Source organism: Archocentrus centrarchus, unplaced genomic scaffold, assembly GCF_007364275.1.
Source record: "Archocentrus centrarchus isolate MPI-CPG fArcCen1 unplaced genomic scaffold, fArcCen1 scaffold_26_ctg1, whole genome shotgun sequence".
Classification (NCBI taxonomy): domain Eukaryota; kingdom Metazoa; phylum Chordata; class Actinopteri; order Cichliformes; family Cichlidae; genus Archocentrus; species Archocentrus centrarchus.
Window position 1 is genome coordinate 5,717,815 of NW_022060256.1, and position 17,257 is coordinate 5,735,071.

The window sequence follows — 17,257 nt, forward strand, 5'->3', positions numbered from 1 at the left end:
TGTTAAAAATGTCCAACTTTACAGCAGAAATAAACATCTTACCGACCAACTAAGAGAGTTCTGAGTGACAGGTTCTAGTATTTTATTAATTTGTTACTTATTACTAAATCAGCAGATATCTGTGTGTGTTCCACCTGCAAAGGTTATGGATGCAGCTTGCTAACCTTAGCTGATAATCTAAGCACGATAACTCCTGGCTCCAAAAAGAGAAACAATGACCAAAACGCCAACACTGAGGCCTCAGAAAGTGGAGTCCAGAAAACAGCAGCCATGTTATGCAGTCTGTGGTGTTAGAAAGCGTTCACATAAACTAATTATGTTACATTTAGAGCAAACGCTCTTTCAAACTTTTAAGCAAACATGGAGGCCAAAATGGATTTCCAATTTCTCTGACAACTGAGCAGACTCCATCAGCTGAGGACGATCACATGACGCAGTCATATCACTTTAAAATGAATTGATTTGGATGTTAGGACAGATCAGACAAAATACAATTTGAAGACATGATGGACACAAGATTTATCAATAATTAGCCACATCCCTAAAATCAGTCTTTTCAATGCCTGCCCCCCCATCCACCCAGACTGAAAATACTTGTTTACCTGTTATTTTGCTGAAGCAGTTTATAGTGCATGTGTATGTTTGTGGCATGACTGTCAGTTATCACGACAAACAAGTAGGTCCCTCCACATTTATGAAGAGTAAAGGTCTTGTTTTGGACATTATGAGTGGAGCGTGCAGAATAATTAGCATCCTCACCTTCTGAGCTCGCAGAGTCTGACTGCAGCTTCAGGATGTCCTCGGCGCTCCCGTACTTCACGACGGAGTTGATGGACGACAGCGTGCTGACCAGCTGACTGTTGATGACCCCAAACTGGGACTGGGGCTGTCCGAAAGCTTCTGCCAGTTCGGTGTAGTTCTCAGCTAGCAGCATTTGTTGCTCCTGCAGCAGCTTCTGCACCCTCTCGATGTAATGGTCCAAGCTGACGCCGCCTTGCGTCTGCAGGGCTGCCGCCTCAGTCTTCACCTCCACGGTCTCCTTGCTGCTGATGCTTGACTCAGCTGGCTGGGAGGGGCCACATGCTATGTTTCTGGTTTTTAAACCAACCAAGAAATTCTCATGGATGCTTACTGGTCCCACCCCACATTCTTTGGTTTTAGTTGAGCTTGATTTGCTGGGGATTAGCTCCACATCTGTGATGGTTCCAACAGCAATCGAACGCATCTTTGCTGTTGAGTGAACGTCTTTAACGAGTCCTTCTCCAGCAGCGATGGTCCGGGTTTCAGTAACCACTGTGTTGGTTTGCTTATCACAAGTAAGCAACTCCATGGCAGTGAATGAGTCGGTGAGGACAACATGTTTTGTGTTCGTGGACTTTTCTGCAGCTTCCATCTCGGTGCTGGTCTGCTGAGTCGCTGACTCAGGAGCCGCCATGACAGCACAGTCCACTTTAGTGACACAATCTGGATCAGTTCCTTGTGACACCAATGTCTTGATGGGACTAACGACCACATCGACTAAACAATCTCCACAGCCAACTGATCGCCACTCTTTGCTTGCCTCCGTCGTGGCTTTGCTGAGGGTCAAGCTGTCCACCACCTCCTCTGTGTTGACTCCCACCTCACAAACACTGAGCTCCTCACCTACCTGCTGGTGACATGTCTCCACCTGGACCCCTACGCACTGGTCATTCACCTCCACATGTTCACGCACCACCCACCGGTCCATAGGGACGTCTGGTCCTGTGGCAACACTGTGGACAGTAGGCTGACAGGACACTCCTCTAGTGTGGGTCTGTGGACTTTTAGCAGTGCTAACATGGCTGAATTCCAGATGTTCACCCACTCCCTGGCTGCGTGTCTGGACTTTAGCTTCCACACAGATGCTGTACATCTCCGGCCTGACCATCAAACCTTTGTCTGCTTTCTTCTTAGTTGACCCACCAGCAGCTTGGAGCTCCAGTTTTAGCTTTCCCATCTCCATCTGATGAGTTGTTTCTTTGAGCTGCACCTCAAGGCGGTAGATCTTGTCCTTCAGGGCGTCGATGGTCTGCTGCTGCAGCTCAATCTCTTTTTCAGCTTCAGTGGTCATGCCCAGCATGGCCTCAGTGACACCAACTGCAGCGCTCCGGATTTCCAGCCGCTCTGTCGCTACCCCTGCATCCTGGAAACAACGTTCTTTCTGCGGCTTCCTTTGAGTGGCAGGAAGGTTATTCATATTTTCATCAGTAACTATACCAATGGATTTATGGAGGGCTTGGTTCTGCGTGAGGTTTTGAGGCTGGTTTTCATTTGTATTGTCCTGGGAAGTCTTCTCCAGTGCTTGGACCTCAGCAGCCAGGCGTCTGAACTCCTCCAGCCTTTGAGCGCTCTGCTCCTTGGCTTCTGGCTCCATGATGTGCAGCTCTGTTTCCTTTTGGATGGGGCCCAGGTTTTCCATTTGGTCAGCACAGCCTACACTGTAGGAGCGTTTGCGGAAGCCACCGAGACCTTGACTTTTTGACTGAGCAGCCAACTGTCTTTTCTCCTCCTGCAGAACAGCAATCTTCACCTGCAGGATAGGAATGGTTTTCACCTGCTCTTCGAGCTCTTTCAGCCTCTTGAGAGCCACAACCATCTGCTCCCGGATTTGTTGCAGGTGTAACGGGCTGACGTTAGTTACTGGAGTGGCCATCCCAGAGCTCATGGGGCTGTGGCGGATGGAGCTGCCCCTGGATGGTGGGTAATAGGAGTTATATTCTCCATTAGGGAGATGACCGTTGATGGGCAGAGTCTGATGGGAGCTGGGAGAGATCTGGCTTGGGCCTATGGAGCCAGAGTAGGAGGACAGTGAGCTGCTGGAGCCCATACCGCCAAAGCTAGCGAGACGACGGCGGGGCATCGGAGGCTCGCTAAGCGGCTGTATGAGCAGACGCTCCTGTTCCAGCCGACGACGGGTCTCCATGAGGGTCTTCTCCACTTGGGGGTTGTGCCGGGGGGCAAACCTGGGAGAAGGCGGGGGAAGGAGCTGTTTCTGCTCTGTGATGCTTGAGCACGACTGATGCAGAGGCACCTCACAGGTCGCCCTGGAGAGGGTGGGGGTCAGTGGAGCAGCACCCCTGTTGGTGAAGAAGACTGGGGACTGCTTGCCATCGCTGTTTGAGGAAGACAGGGAGTCTGTGGAGGTCCATTCAGCCTGAGCGCTGACCCCACCAGTGCTGCCCCGGGGCACCACCAAGGGTTTGGGCACTTTGGGCTTCCTCTGGATACTCAGCTTCTTAATGGTGTTGCCCCTCTCAATGTCGTCAACATACTTGAGGAAGTCCAGGTCTAACTGATAACCATAAGGAGTTTCAACATAGTAAGGGGCCTCAGAGTCCTTCTCGTCTTCTGTGCTTGGGCATCTTTGTCCCCTTTCTGAAAGAGAGACCACAAGAACATATTAGTGTTGATGTAGTAATGATCACCTGCTTATAAAGAAACTACAGGTTTAGAGAGAACAAACAGAGGAAGTTTGTTGCAGAGTCCCTGAAATAGTGAGTTCATTTATTTGGGATAGAATATATAAAAATATAAATACAAATATATGATAAAAATATAAATGTAAGTGTGGATATAACTTCGACACTTAAATCAAAGTGAACAAAAAAAGCAGGAAGAAGGGAATTTTTGCCCTTTGTGCAAATGAGTAGTTTACAGGAAGGAAAAATGCTTCTACGCATACATGCAAATATACTCATGCATGTCAACACACAAGCATAGTGACAGACAGATGATTGCATATTCCAAACATTCACATGCTCAAAAACAAGTGAAACAGAAACATGACAACTCTGAACCGCTACTGCGCCGTTTTCTACAAATCACCAAAGACACAGCTCACCTGACAGGTGCAAGCATTTTCTTTATATACAGAGATTTAAACTGTCTAATATTCACACCTTTGGCCACAAACGCCATAATGTGACAGTATGAGTACAAACTCGTCTCATATTTCTCACGTCTCCTCTGGAAAAGCGTGAGTGCTTCTTATTTTGGCAGAGAAAGCTTTACTCAGGCCCGAACTATGTGAGATGCAGCTACAGGACAACAACAACAAAAAAAAGTGTCAGGGGATTTTAAACCTAAATGCCTGCCAAAGAAACCAGCGCATACGAGCCTGCGACACAAACAATCTGTTTCCACAGCTTGGATAAGAAAGGAGCCAAAGGGTTCAGACAGGCAATGTCAATATGCCCCAGTTCAAAATCCATCCTACTGTCAACATTTTAGCTGCGACAGACAAAAGTGACCCACGAGCTATCACACAGTTTGAAGACAGAACGAAAGCACAAGATCAATCAAAGCTGCTTTAATCAAAGTCCAAACTCCAACACGTCCAGCTGAAAATGCCCTCAGTCAGAGTCAGGACGTTCACACTGTGCTGGCTAAATACAGAGCCTTGTTCTTGGTATGCCTGGAACTCTCACTGACTAAAGCAAACACAGGCTGGAAATAAACAGCCTCGCTCTTCCCTTCCAGTCCGCCCAGCTCCGGCACCTTCTCTCCTCAATCCTTTCCATTCAGCTACAACAGGAGGAGGGAATAACAAGGCTCAGCCTGCTGCTTAAACCTCTCTGCATGCGTTGTTCAAACTTCACTCACCTCACACCAGCAGCACTCTCTTTAAATTCGTGCTTTTCCTTCTTCCCCGCTCGGCTGGCAGATTCAGAGCGCGGGCTGCACTGTGCTGAGATCAGCCTCTGAGCTGCAGAAGCACTCTCTCCTCACTCTGTGCTCTTTCACAATCCTCTCCATACCAGAGGAAAAAAAAGCTCCACTATTGGTGTAAACTAAATGCAGCACACTATTGGACAGCTCGCTTCCTCCAATCATATGAGGCCCTGAGCAAGGCGCTTCCCTTCCCAAGTAAGAGTCCTGTTATTCATGGAGGGGAGCTAGACCCACAACAATAACAGTCTGTTCTTGAGACAAACTGCTCAGCGTATGAACATGTCAAACTGTTACACTCTGGTTTATGCTCCATGATCCAGTTTGCAGCATTCAACATCGCCAAAGAGAGTCATTCAAATCCAGCTTCTTACACAGTCCACTTTATGTCTACCTGCAAGTCTGACCTTTATTTTTTCAGGAGGTGAGGCTTCATTTCACTGAGTCACTTCATTCATTAATTTAATGTTTAGTCAAAACTTATTCTTGTGACTCAAACGTATACAAATTAAAGTCAGTTTGACCTTTTAATTACATTTAATATTTTTATTACAAACAGACAAAGCAACAGATAAATATGGTATTACCTCATGAGGCATGTGCAATTAAAGTTACTAACTTATAACCAAATCTTCTTTGGTTACACCCCGTAAATGTTGAGCTAAAAGACGGACATGCTCCAGCATGCCGACTGGAACAGACCGGGATCGAACCGTTAATGCAGGAAACGTCGGCCAAAGATGCATACCTGCGCACAAAAACAACCGAGCCATGATGCAGTCCAGAAAAATGTTTCTGACGTTTATTTCAACTCCACTGTCTGCAACCTCTCGAAACTATGGCCAAAAAATGTAGTTGACTGAACAGTTTGATGCATAAACTGCCAATAAATGCAACACTTTTCTCCAAATGTGTTACAAAAATCTCAGCTATGGAAAACCCCGTCGCTCAGTGCAGCCACACACGCTGAGGGTGGAAACAGTCAGCAGCTAAATTTACCTCCTTTAGTGATGCTGGCGACTATAGTCTGCGGTGATGATGCTGCGTGGGTTACAATCGATCGCTTTCTTGGAAACTTAGTGGCGTTTTTAAAGCTGTGACTATTTGTACTGTTACTGATTCACAATAATCTCAGACAGACAGCTGTGCATCTTCAAGTTTAAACATTCACAGAAAATAAAGACAAATTAAATCTATTTTTCATACGTTAAAGGTTTTAGGAAACAAAGTCAAATGAATAAATGGTTTATTTTAAACTAGTCTGTACTTGTGCCAGTTTTTTTTTTTAGGAAAATAAAGCAAATTTCCTCAAGTTTTATGAAGGGATATGGAATTATTATCATTTAAAATCAAGCATTCCTCAGAGTTGAGACAAGGCCCCGGCTGTTTGCTGCTGCTCTGCCCTGAAACAGTCACGTCCTGTTTTTCCCCTGGTATAAATAATCTGAGGCAGCACAGTCACGGTCCTGAGCTGCCTGGCTTGGAGGAGTCCCCCGTGGCACGAGTGCTGACCGGCCGTGTCGCGTGTGACAGGCAGCTCTGTGGTACCGCGGGCACCCCGAACAGCTGAGCGATGACCTCATCAGCAGAACAACCGAAGGGGTCGTGCAGCAGTGACGCCGAGAAGAGCCCGGGAGTCTGCTGCAGTCGACAGCTGTGAGAGTGTCAGTCTGAGACTATGATTAGACAGCAGTTAGCTAACAGTGCGTCTGCACACCAGTCTGCAGGACTTCATTTCCCTTCTTAAAGAGCAGCAACAAATCAGCCAAACTATGAGGTCCTTCGTTCTGTTGTCTTCTACAATTTGAACATTAAATTTTAATTTTTTCTCTGAATATCCCAAAGCTTTGGAATCATTAAACACTGTAAGGCTGTCATGCTGCCTTTATTAGTTACGCCGACCCCCCCAGCTCTACATTAACCTGTCGTTAGTGCCTAGTGAGGAGGGATTTTAAAAAAAGGGGCACATCTCTCAGCATGTGTTGTCTGTGTCAGACCGACACATTTTCCAAACCCATCCAGTGGGCCGGACTTGATCTTTGGTGTTCCAGCTCCGGCCCCCAGGCTGCATGTCTGGAAGTAAAGGTTTCATAGCTGCACCTGCGGACGGCCTGTCGGTCTCTGCTGCTGAGGAGCGTGCAACAGCAGGCTGACGGCTTCTGCTCGGTCGCTCCACCTGCTGCCGCCGTGCAGCCCGAGACACGCAGGCCTGCTGCTTAAATCAGGATTAGACTCTTTGATTAGTAATTATTCAGTTCCAATTCTGGGATTTGGGCAATATTTTTTCAAATGTGAAGGTTATTACTTCTTCACTGTTATTTAGTGATCTGCTCGGCTTGCTCTGAAATTCATTAATATCACAACTCCATTATGAGGGCACCGGTACATCTGACCATTAATTCTGTGCATGCATTTAATGTGTTGCTTGGATATGGCCTCTTCTGTGGCATATTTATCCTTATCCTTGGAGGTGGAACAGGCACAGTTTAATGGTCTGGCTGCAAGAACAGAACAAATAAACAGAATTCAAAGCATTATTTATGGGTCTGATAAAGATCAGCTGTTTCCTCATCGGATAATCTGCTGACAGTTTTTACAGAAGCTCAGAGAAAATCTAATGTTCTCCGAATTAAATCACCTTTTTATAAACCGCCCTCTGAGCGCCATAATTAACGATCTTTAATTCGTTAGTTTCAGGGAGATAAAAATCTTGATTAAAAAAAAAAAAAAAAAAAAAAAAAAGCTTTTTCCTAACCTGCCACCCAAAATCATTAAAGACAAAATACAAATATTGGCACATAATGTGCAGACTGTATTAATAAAACAGACCTTTGTTAGTCAGAACTGTTGAGCTGAGGCTGAGTTTTAGTTACTGTTCTGATCTTCGTGCAGCCTAAAAATAACATTTAGTGGTTGGCACACAGCTTCCAAGCTCTGTTCTACCTCCCTCAGCTGGGATATTAAAATATTTCTGCCCCATTATCTAATGTGAGCTGTATGTTTGCAGCATACCAGCAGCGTACTGTGTATAAGCTCAGGATGAGGGTTTGCAGGTCAGCGGCTCTAACAGAAACCATGTGCTTCTGAGTCAAAGACTAATTATTCACACTTCACTTTGCAGCCAAACTCAGCAGCAGCACAGGCTGATGCTAACACTCTACAGAAGAGAATCCCTTTAAAATCATCCAAACGGTCTCCGGACTTTTCTGTGCTCCATCAGCTGAGCCCCTCAAACTCTCCATGTTTGCTCTTAAAATATGGGGCTGAGAGCCAGCCCGGGCCCTCGTGTTGACACTCTGAAGAAAAATACACAACCAGGGCCTTGCTTATTTTGCACTGGCTGTGTAAAAGTTTAAATTTAGAGCTGACAAAAGCCTTTTAACTTCCACACGCCGTCACACACTGAATAAATGAGCCAACTGCTCTGAATCTGTCTGCCAGCTGTGTGTTAACCAGAGAACAGAAGTCTTTGACATTTTACTTTTTCTATTTTAAATTAAGAAAGCCGAGCTCCCTGCTTTGTACACACACACACACACACACACACACACACACACACACACACACACACACAGTGTACTTAACACCTGAAAATAAGCAGCTCATGACAGACATCTAATGTGGCTCATGTTAAAATGTGATGTTCCTTAAATTTACAGGTACCTTAGAACAGACTTCCTTGTTTGTGGATAATTAAGATGTTCGTTATCTTTAAACACATGTAAAAATGTGGGCTTAAGGAAATGATGGCGGACGTGTTTTACGCTATTACTTCTAGTCTCCATTACTGATTTTATGAGAACAGTTTAATAATTGTTTTCAGCCCCAGTTTTGAGGTTTCTTTGGACTCTAAAACTGCTTTTCCTTTAGTACCTACTCAGCGCGGGTCGAGTCGCCACAGTTTTGTTTCCATTACGACTGAGGACCACCTCAGTGTGGGTGGAGTCTATATAGCAACATGGACAGAAGTCTCTTGACGTAATTTGTATGCAACTCAGTCTTTTTAGCTTTTGTCTACACTGCTGTGTTGTGCGATGGTACCCGGGAGCAGCCATTAGCTCGGAGACCTCATGATAAACACTCATTTCTCGTCTCATCTCCCAACAAGCACAGAAATGTCTGCAGCTCCTCGTTCGACCACAGTGTTGATTTGCGTGCCTCCAGTTTCTTGCTGCCGGGTTTTAAAAAAATAGCACGGCTGATTCTGGTGAAGGAGTCACTCTCATGACTCCGCTAGTGGCGACACTCCCTGGCCAATCAGTGGCATGTTGTTCTTCGACGTCACATTTTCGGATTGCCCTGGATTACTTGGAACCCTGGCTGAGAAGGTAAAAAAAAAAAAAAAAAAAAAAAAAAAAAAAAAAAAAGCACCAGGTACTAATGGGGAAGCCTACAAACCGTGCCGAGTAGGTACTAATGGAAATACAGGATAAAGCACCATATGGAAAACAACTCTTCAGAGATTAACTATTTATTCTTTTGCATTCTTTGCAGCAGTCTGAGGGTTTTGTGGGGTATAGCCAATATTCCTGTTGGCTGAATATGTGACTGGGGAGACTTAAAGCACAAAACACCTTGGTTGTAATCATGTCTCAGCTGGACACCAACAGGAGGCTCTGGATAGGCTCAGACACCACAGAAACAGGAAGTGAGGGGATAGCTCACTGTGTCAGTGAATGTGGTGGTGGCAGACGGCGTTCCGGTGCACTGAACGCATCCGTCGTGCATATCTACTGGAAGAAATCGATTTAAGTGAAAATTGCTGCAGAATTAGCAGCCTGGAGTTAAACCAGTGCTGCTCTGTCCAGTTGGGACTCCTTTGTACAACGTGCTCGCTCAGATCTGATAGCACTTGTACTTAGGTGTGGCCCAAGTGGCATGCTCTGGGGATATTAGGCTAAACATGAGTGAAATGGTTGCAAGCAGTTGGAGATCAAATGAGTTTAGGTCTAACTACAAAGCACGCTGCCCTCTGGATATTTGAGAGATTATTATACCTGCCAAAGATCAGAGCAAACTGCCCCTTTATTTTGATATAAATCTCATCAGAACAGCCCACCAACAACTCCCATCCAATCTGAGTCCCTGCTCAAACAGAGCCGTCGAGCCTCTAATGTTCTAACGTCTTTAGCTGCAGTGCAAAAAGTCCTGAAATAAGAGTTGATAGTTCACACTACAGAAATAAAACCAACCCATAAACAATTCCAGGTAATACCTGTGACTACTTAACTAGTATGGAGAAGGTCGTTTGTCACTACTGTACAGAAAACTGAAGGTCTGCATTGTTCTGGGGACAAAAACATTTTAAACTTAGTTTAATAATCCAAACAATATCTGCTGCAGCCCTAACAATAATAATAACAATAATAACAATAACAATAATAATAATAATAGTCATTGCATCTGCCTCACCCACAGATTTACCAATTAAAATGCATCTGTAGATGTTGCTTCTGAGAAAAGTGAAGTTTGTCTTGGATCTGCAGTTTTTCCTGCTGAGCAGACAGGAAAGCAGGGAGGTGGTGACACAGGAAACAGTCTTTGGGGGGGGGGGGGACTCAAACCCTGGTCCTTCAGTAAGGACTGTAGCCTTCAGTACCTGCTCAACCAGGTGAGCTGTAGCAGTGCCCCAAGCCAGCACTCTTTAATGGCCACCAGGAGGTGACACATGTGGTTGCAAAAAGACTCAAAGCCTTACAGACATCTATGGCCCTCAGCCCTGACCTCTGAACACTGACGAGGTTAACGAGTTCTTTCACTCATACTCAAAACATTTGCTCCATTTTGTAAATTTTGGACATTTTAAGGAAGCACGACTATCCAGGATATGCTTGCTGGCTGATGAAGTTGTGATGGGAGGGGCAAGGGCTCATTCACTCTTTCAAAATAGGTGTGTGGGGGGGGGGGGGGGGGGGGTCATAATTCTACCAGATGGATACATATAAATAAATATAATATCCAAAAGGAAGATCTAAAGTGAGTTGTTACATACACTTAAACACTGTTAACAGACCAGACCAGCCTGCTCATGCAAAGTGTGTGTTACCAACAGCCAAGAAGAAGTCTTGGAGGACGTTAACATGAATGCTACTCAGGGTTTTTCAGGACCTGCAGATACAAACTTACAAACTCACTAGAGACACAGCGCTATTCTCGCACTGCATTACTCCAAGAGCCAAGCATGATGCAAGCGCCCGGGTGGAGCAGACTCCAGTGGCCCAACAGCACAGAAACACTGCTGTGTTTTCATCCCTCCAGAAGACAGAACACAATTTTATGCTTTATCTTATGAGGACTTGAATTTGGTCCCCACAACATGAGTAATACAGGGACACACACACACACACACACACACACACACACACACACACACACACACACACACACACACAGCCTGGTATTTCCTGGCTCTGTCTGTGAGCCTAATTACTCCCAAGAAAAGTAGAGCCAACATTTGATCAATGCCTGCAACACTGCAGCAGCTCAACACAACAAGAGCAAGACACGCCGGTCCTCATCTGAACCCAGGACCAAGACAAAAGAACACAAAGTCCATTAAAGCTGCACATTAGGTGAACAGAGGTTGGTCAGTGGGAGCGCAGCTGCCAGCTGAACTGTTGGCTTCTTCCAGAAACTCACAGGGTCGTGCCAGACGCTGCTGCCAAATTCAACAACTCAATGCTGTACACGATGATGCAGACTGAGGGAAATGTTTGGGCTTCCTCTGCAAACAGTGAGGCAGTCTGAAAAAATGTGCCCGTCTCAGACTTTTCTCATAGATGGTCAAGAAAAACCGACAGTCTGCAGGCCGGTTCATTTTCACCGACATGTAAATATGATGATTCAGCCAACAACAGCTCAGAGTAAACATTTAAGTTTGCCGAGGTACGATAGTTTGAGTCCGTGGATTTTGGGCCGTTTTGTTGCAAGAATGACCCTATCCCCCTTTCCTTCCTCCTCCAGTTCAGGGTCTTTGGGGGGGTGGGGTGGAGCCTATCCCAGCTGCCATAGGGCAAGAGGCACGGTAAACCATGGACAGGTCACCAGTCTGTCACAGGGCTAACAGAGAGACAAACAACCATTCACACCCACACCTATGGAGAATTTAGAATCACCAGGTAACCTAACCCACTAACTGCATGTCTTTGGACTGTGGGAGGAAACTGGAGAACCCAGAGAGAACCCACACAGACACGGGGAGAACATGCCAACTCCACACAGAAAGGCCAGATGGTAGATTCAAACCCAGGACCTTCTTGCTGTGAATAAAGAAACATCCCACCAATCACACAACCCCCTATCTCCAAACTTCTGCACTTGGCAAGAGTTGAAAGGAAGAACTCCCTTTTAAAACAGGAAGTGACCTTAAACAGAACCAGGCTCAGCACAGCCATCGACCTCGACCGGCTGGGCTGCGTGGGAGGAGGAGAGGAGCAGCACAGAAAGACAAACAGGACAAAACCAACTGAGGGAGAGAGATTTCCAAGACAAACTGTCAAATTTACAAGATTAAATATGTTGGAATCCAAAGAATATGAGTCCCGTTTTGACTAAAATATGCTGCCCGAGCTCACAGGGCTGACCACATGAGGCGAACAAAGTAGCTGCCATTTAAAAAGTACAGGATGCTGGTTTAATTCCTGATATTGATTTCTCTGTAAATGCTTTAGCTGCAGATCGTGAGGAATCGTGTTCTACCCATAAAATAATTGTCTCACATTAGTATTTGCATAATATGAGAGCTTTAAAATAATCTACCAGTGAATGAGTGAATGAATGCTGATTTAGGTTATGAATGATCGCTAACCGTGATCTTCATCCTGCATTCGTGCACGCTGCTCAGACTGAATCCCTGCACTGTTCTGCTGTACTGTAGGGGGCACGCTGCACATGATAACAATGAAGTGATTAATGCTCAGTGAGACACAGTCACACTTCACACATCAGCGCTGTTGTGTAAAGACAGTGAGGGTCTGGAGCGGGCAGTGAGAGAAACAAACCATTACTCCATTTGATTTACAAAGACGCAGCGCGGCCCCCGGTGGCTCACATCATTATAAACTCAAAGCTCTTACACAAACAGGAAAGTGACTGAAAGGTACCACGGGGGAGCTTTAAAAGGGCAGCTGGGTCCATTACTGCTGCAGAAACAAAAACACTTCAGTGGGTTTGAAGGAGCTACAGGCGGTGGCCTCACTGGCCTGACAGCGAGCACGGCCTCCCCGGCGGACTGGTGCCATTCAAGGCAGAACAAACCCATAATAGTCTGCTCCGAGACACAACCAGGCCCGGACCGGGACCTCGTGTTCAGGAGTAATAGTTCGGATTGTCCTAACGTGAAATCAGTTTTCCAAAATGGCAACTTCATTCAGAGTATAAGCAACATGATGCTGATTGTGTTTTTAATTCTCCCACTGGTCTTTAAATCAGTCCAACATTTTTGAGGAGCAGTATTTTAAGATTGTGGGATCAGTCCTGCAGCTTGAAACAAACAATACTGAAGTTGCATTAAAATCTGCTGAGGTTTTCCCTGGAAGAAATGCGCGTAATGGTTTGTTGCTCAATGCGCTGAGGCGTCACACATCTGGCATTTATTTTAATCTGCAAGAAGCCTCACTGCACAATCAAGCTTCAACACAAGAATACAGACATTAGTGCGGTCACGTGGAGAGGCAGAAAACAAAAACACCTCTGGTTCTCTGTCTGCATCATACTGGACCTCTTTTTTCCCCCTGATATTAAATCTCTTATTGGAATGATTTGAAATTGACACTCATTTGTTACATTTGATGAACATGCAGTTTGTGCACTTTAAAACCCGAGATTCATGACGACAAGGAGGCAGACTAAAACCAAGAAGTCTGCTGAGGAACAAGAACAAAAACTAACGTGTTCCAAGAGTCAAGCGGCGTTAAATCACAGATGAGCATTCTTTCCTAAACATCCCCCAGCCCTACAATAAAAGGTTAAATATCACCGTCTGCCTGACATTCTTCCCCAGCAGGTGACCACGTCTGCCTCTTGACCAGCAACACCACAGAGAAGCTATTTTTATTAAGAGGAGGGGTCAGCAGTTTGAGCAGAGCATTCCTCAGTATTCGCCCCTTTGGTAAAAGTGGCCACTGCAGCTCAAACCTTTACCACAGCCTGCAGAGTGGTGTGTGTCTGTGTGTGTCTGTGTGTGTCTGTGTGTCTGTGTGTCTGTGTGTGTAGACTGATGCTCAGAACAGTGTTCCGCTGCACTGAAAGCATCCGTCCTGCATGCTGCACATTCCAGGAGGGATTTGGAAGTAAGAAGCTTCACTCCCTCCTGTTAGTCTGTGCAGGAATGAGAGTCATCTGCAGGTGTGTGTGTGTGTGTGTGTGTGTGTGTGTGTGTGTGTGTGTGTGTGTGTGTGTGTGTGTGTGTGTGTGTGTTCCTGGGCTGGCAGCAATTATTTCACACTGAAGCGTAGAAATTCTCTCCATGTGAACACACCCTGTGTGTTTGAGTGAAGGCGGTGCAGAAAGGACTGAATGAGCAGAAAAAGTGCCTTTTGTCCACCTTAAGGCAGCAGACTGAGTTTTTAGATGTAACTTAATCTGGTCTAAACTAATCATAACATGAAAAATCATAAAATTAGTGCTCAGTGATTATCATAAAAAAATATAAAATGAGGATTATAATTCATAGCCTCATATAAAGCCAAAACACTCCTGAAATAATTTAAAGCCCATCACTCACTCCCATCTATCACTCAGCTTCAGGCTCATTCCGATTATGATCAGGAGGAGGTTACAGAGACACAGTGTACCAGCCCATCCATCCATCTTCTTACCCATCACAGGCAGGCTGGAGCCATTAGAGCTGTCACAGGGTGAAAGGTGGAGTTCACCCTGTGACAGGCTGCCAGTCTACCACAGGGCTAACATACAGATAATAGGATTTCATTATGTTATTATGTTACTTTATCTCATCCTGGGCCTCAGTGCAGCCACTCAGCTCATCCTCTGTCTCCTTTCAAGCCAACTTTCTTCTGATTGGCCGTCCCCCCACAAACATGGTTTGAATGGCAGGTGAGCGTGGCTTCTGTGCCCATATTAGGGATATCCCTTCTTACTGATGACAGAGTCAAGAGTAAAACAAAAAAAAAAAACCTCATGTAACCTGAGGTTCTGCTCGTAGGCATTTGTTGACCTCATTTAAAACTTTGGCTGTTTATTGAGCGTCCACCACTAATCGTGTATATATGACAAAAATGCAGAAAGCATCATGGTTCCCTTTTAATTGGCAACATTAAAACCAGGCCGACAATGTGTCAAATTCTGTCCCATCTAATGGTGACGACACCCACGCACATATTCACACAGCCGCTAGAGCTTGCTTGGTTTTTAAAGGTTTGAATACAAGCTTGCACAAACAACCTATGGACTTGTTAAACTATCACGAGGTCTGAGAAGTTACTGGATGACGCGACTAAAATTAAGTCCTGCAACTCATGGTGTTAGACACAAACAGCAGGAGCCAAGAACCTAAATATACCCGCATGATTTAAGCTTGAAACTGGACCCCTAATCCCACTTCAGTCCCATTGTATCCCTGACCACTATAGCCACAAAGAGCACATATTCCTCACTGAGGCAGTAATCTTTAGACTTGTAGGGACACATTTACCCCCACCCAAAGAGATCCTCACACGTGAAACAAAGGCGGCTTACAGCTTACCTGGGCCACTGCCGTTCATGTGCACGGTTTGAGCCATGGATGCAGCTGCGTGCTCTCAGTCCAACGACAAGACTCAGTGCTGTCATGCAACGGCCATGCATCAAGTTCAGATTACCATGCAACCTGCAACCTGAGAGAAAACACAAAGGAATCCTGTTAGTGATGCACACAGGTGAGCAACAATTAGTGAAAAACAAGAAAACACTGTCAGTAAAGCAGGTCACTTTAAAACACTGCATCTCGATTTCAGCTGGTTTCTTTTTGTTTCCCCATCAGCGCTGGCAGTATGCAGCGTGACTGTCAGTGCAACTTAAAGCTATGTGAAGTCTGAGTCCATGCGTTTCATGGTTTGTTACACTGAAGCATTTCTCTGTGAGAGCTGAAGCCTGGCAGACCGCTGCATCTTCACAGGTGCGTCTGCATCCTGACATTTCCGAGCACAGAGGTCCTGTGTGCGGTGGCCTGGTCGTCAATGGACACATTATGAACAGGAACAGAAGAATTATTGTGTTATAAAAAGCAGCCAGCATAGGGGGAAAATTTGAGTCAACAGACCAGAGAGACCGAGGTTTTGTTAAATCTCGATGAGTGTAGATGTAGATGAGGTTCGTGAAGGTGATCCAGCTGAGCCCTTTAATAACCTGAAGACTTTTGACTCTGGACCTTCTGTTCTCTTGATCACAAGCTCCCACAGTGAGATCTCAGCTCCACGGTGGTCGCAGACGGGTCAAAGTCTAAGACTTTTAATACAACAGAGGTCAGAGACCACATGCCTCCACCAAGGCTGAAACCTGATGAAGCTCATGAACAGACTCAGAAGGATGCCTGGATCCACATTAGTTTGTGTTTTATTAAGAACATTTAACTGTGACATATACTCTAATGTAATGAAGCATATTTAGGGGTCAAAGTGGTATTTCAACATCTCTTCCCAACAGCTGTGTCTGCTATTAGGACATCCAACCGACATCCAATGGATACGAGGGAACATGTGAAAGGTCGCTTTGTCAGTCAGCTGCATCATAAGTAAATAGCTGTAAATAAAGCAGCACAGTAATGACATTAGGCTGCTGCATCTAAGTCCTGACTGTCCGTCATCCCGGGGAGCAAGAATAGATGGAACCGGCTATTACAGAGCACACAGAACTGTTCCAACACCCAAATAGACTGCAGGCATGTTTCTGGAGTCCATTCTCCTCCCTCTCATTTAAAACCGTCTGCGGCGTGCTGAAAGTAAACATCTAGAAAAAGCAGCCACTAAGCTGCATTTCACACCGTGACATGTGATGGACAGCTGGTCTGTGAGGCTGATTGGTTCAGTTTTCTGTAACATCAGAACAGCAGCATCATCATCATCATCATTTGGGAGAAAATAAAATTCTGCTGTTTTAGGACACGGAAACAGCTCTTCCAGAGGGGGGGTGGGGGTGGGGGGGTGAGCATAAATAGAAGTAAATGGATGAAAAGAAAAAGCCTTTGCCTCAAGTGATGCAGATGTTGACCTGCTCTGCTGAAGTATGAGAGCAAAGCATGAAGGTGAAGCTGCCGATTTACAGGTTGATCTGCATCCCCACCCTCACCTGTGGCCACAGGTTGTGGGTAGTTACCAACAGACTGAGACTGTGGCTCTCAGAGATAAGGTAAGGAGCTAGGTCATTCAGGAGGAGTTCGATGTAGAGCCGGCTGCTCCTTCACACTGAAAGGAACCGGCTGGGGTGCCTCAGGATGCCTCCTGAGTAAGGTGGGCATGTCCACTGGGAAAATGCCCTGGGACAAACCCAGAACATGTTAGAGAGATTACATTTCTCAGCAGGCTTGGGAACTCCTACACAAAAGAGCTGGAAAAGGTGGCTGTGGAGGAGG

General features: G+C 45.7%; 1 protein-coding gene across 1 annotated transcript in view; it reads right to left on the minus strand.

The window, feature by feature from the left end:
- The window catches only part of kank1a (KN motif and ankyrin repeat domains 1a), a 54,796-nt gene that overhangs the window by 10,254 nt on the left and 27,285 nt on the right, over positions 1-17,257 (minus strand). The window contains exons 2-3 of the mRNA XM_030723539.1: positions 15,395-15,524; positions 760-3,396 (exon numbers count right to left, since the gene is read on the minus strand). Of these exons, the coding sequence (XP_030579399.1) occupies positions 760-3,396; positions 15,395-15,431 (2,674 nt within the window). The 5' untranslated portion in view covers positions 15,432-15,524. The remainder of the gene's footprint in view (positions 1-759; positions 3,397-15,394; positions 15,525-17,257) is intronic.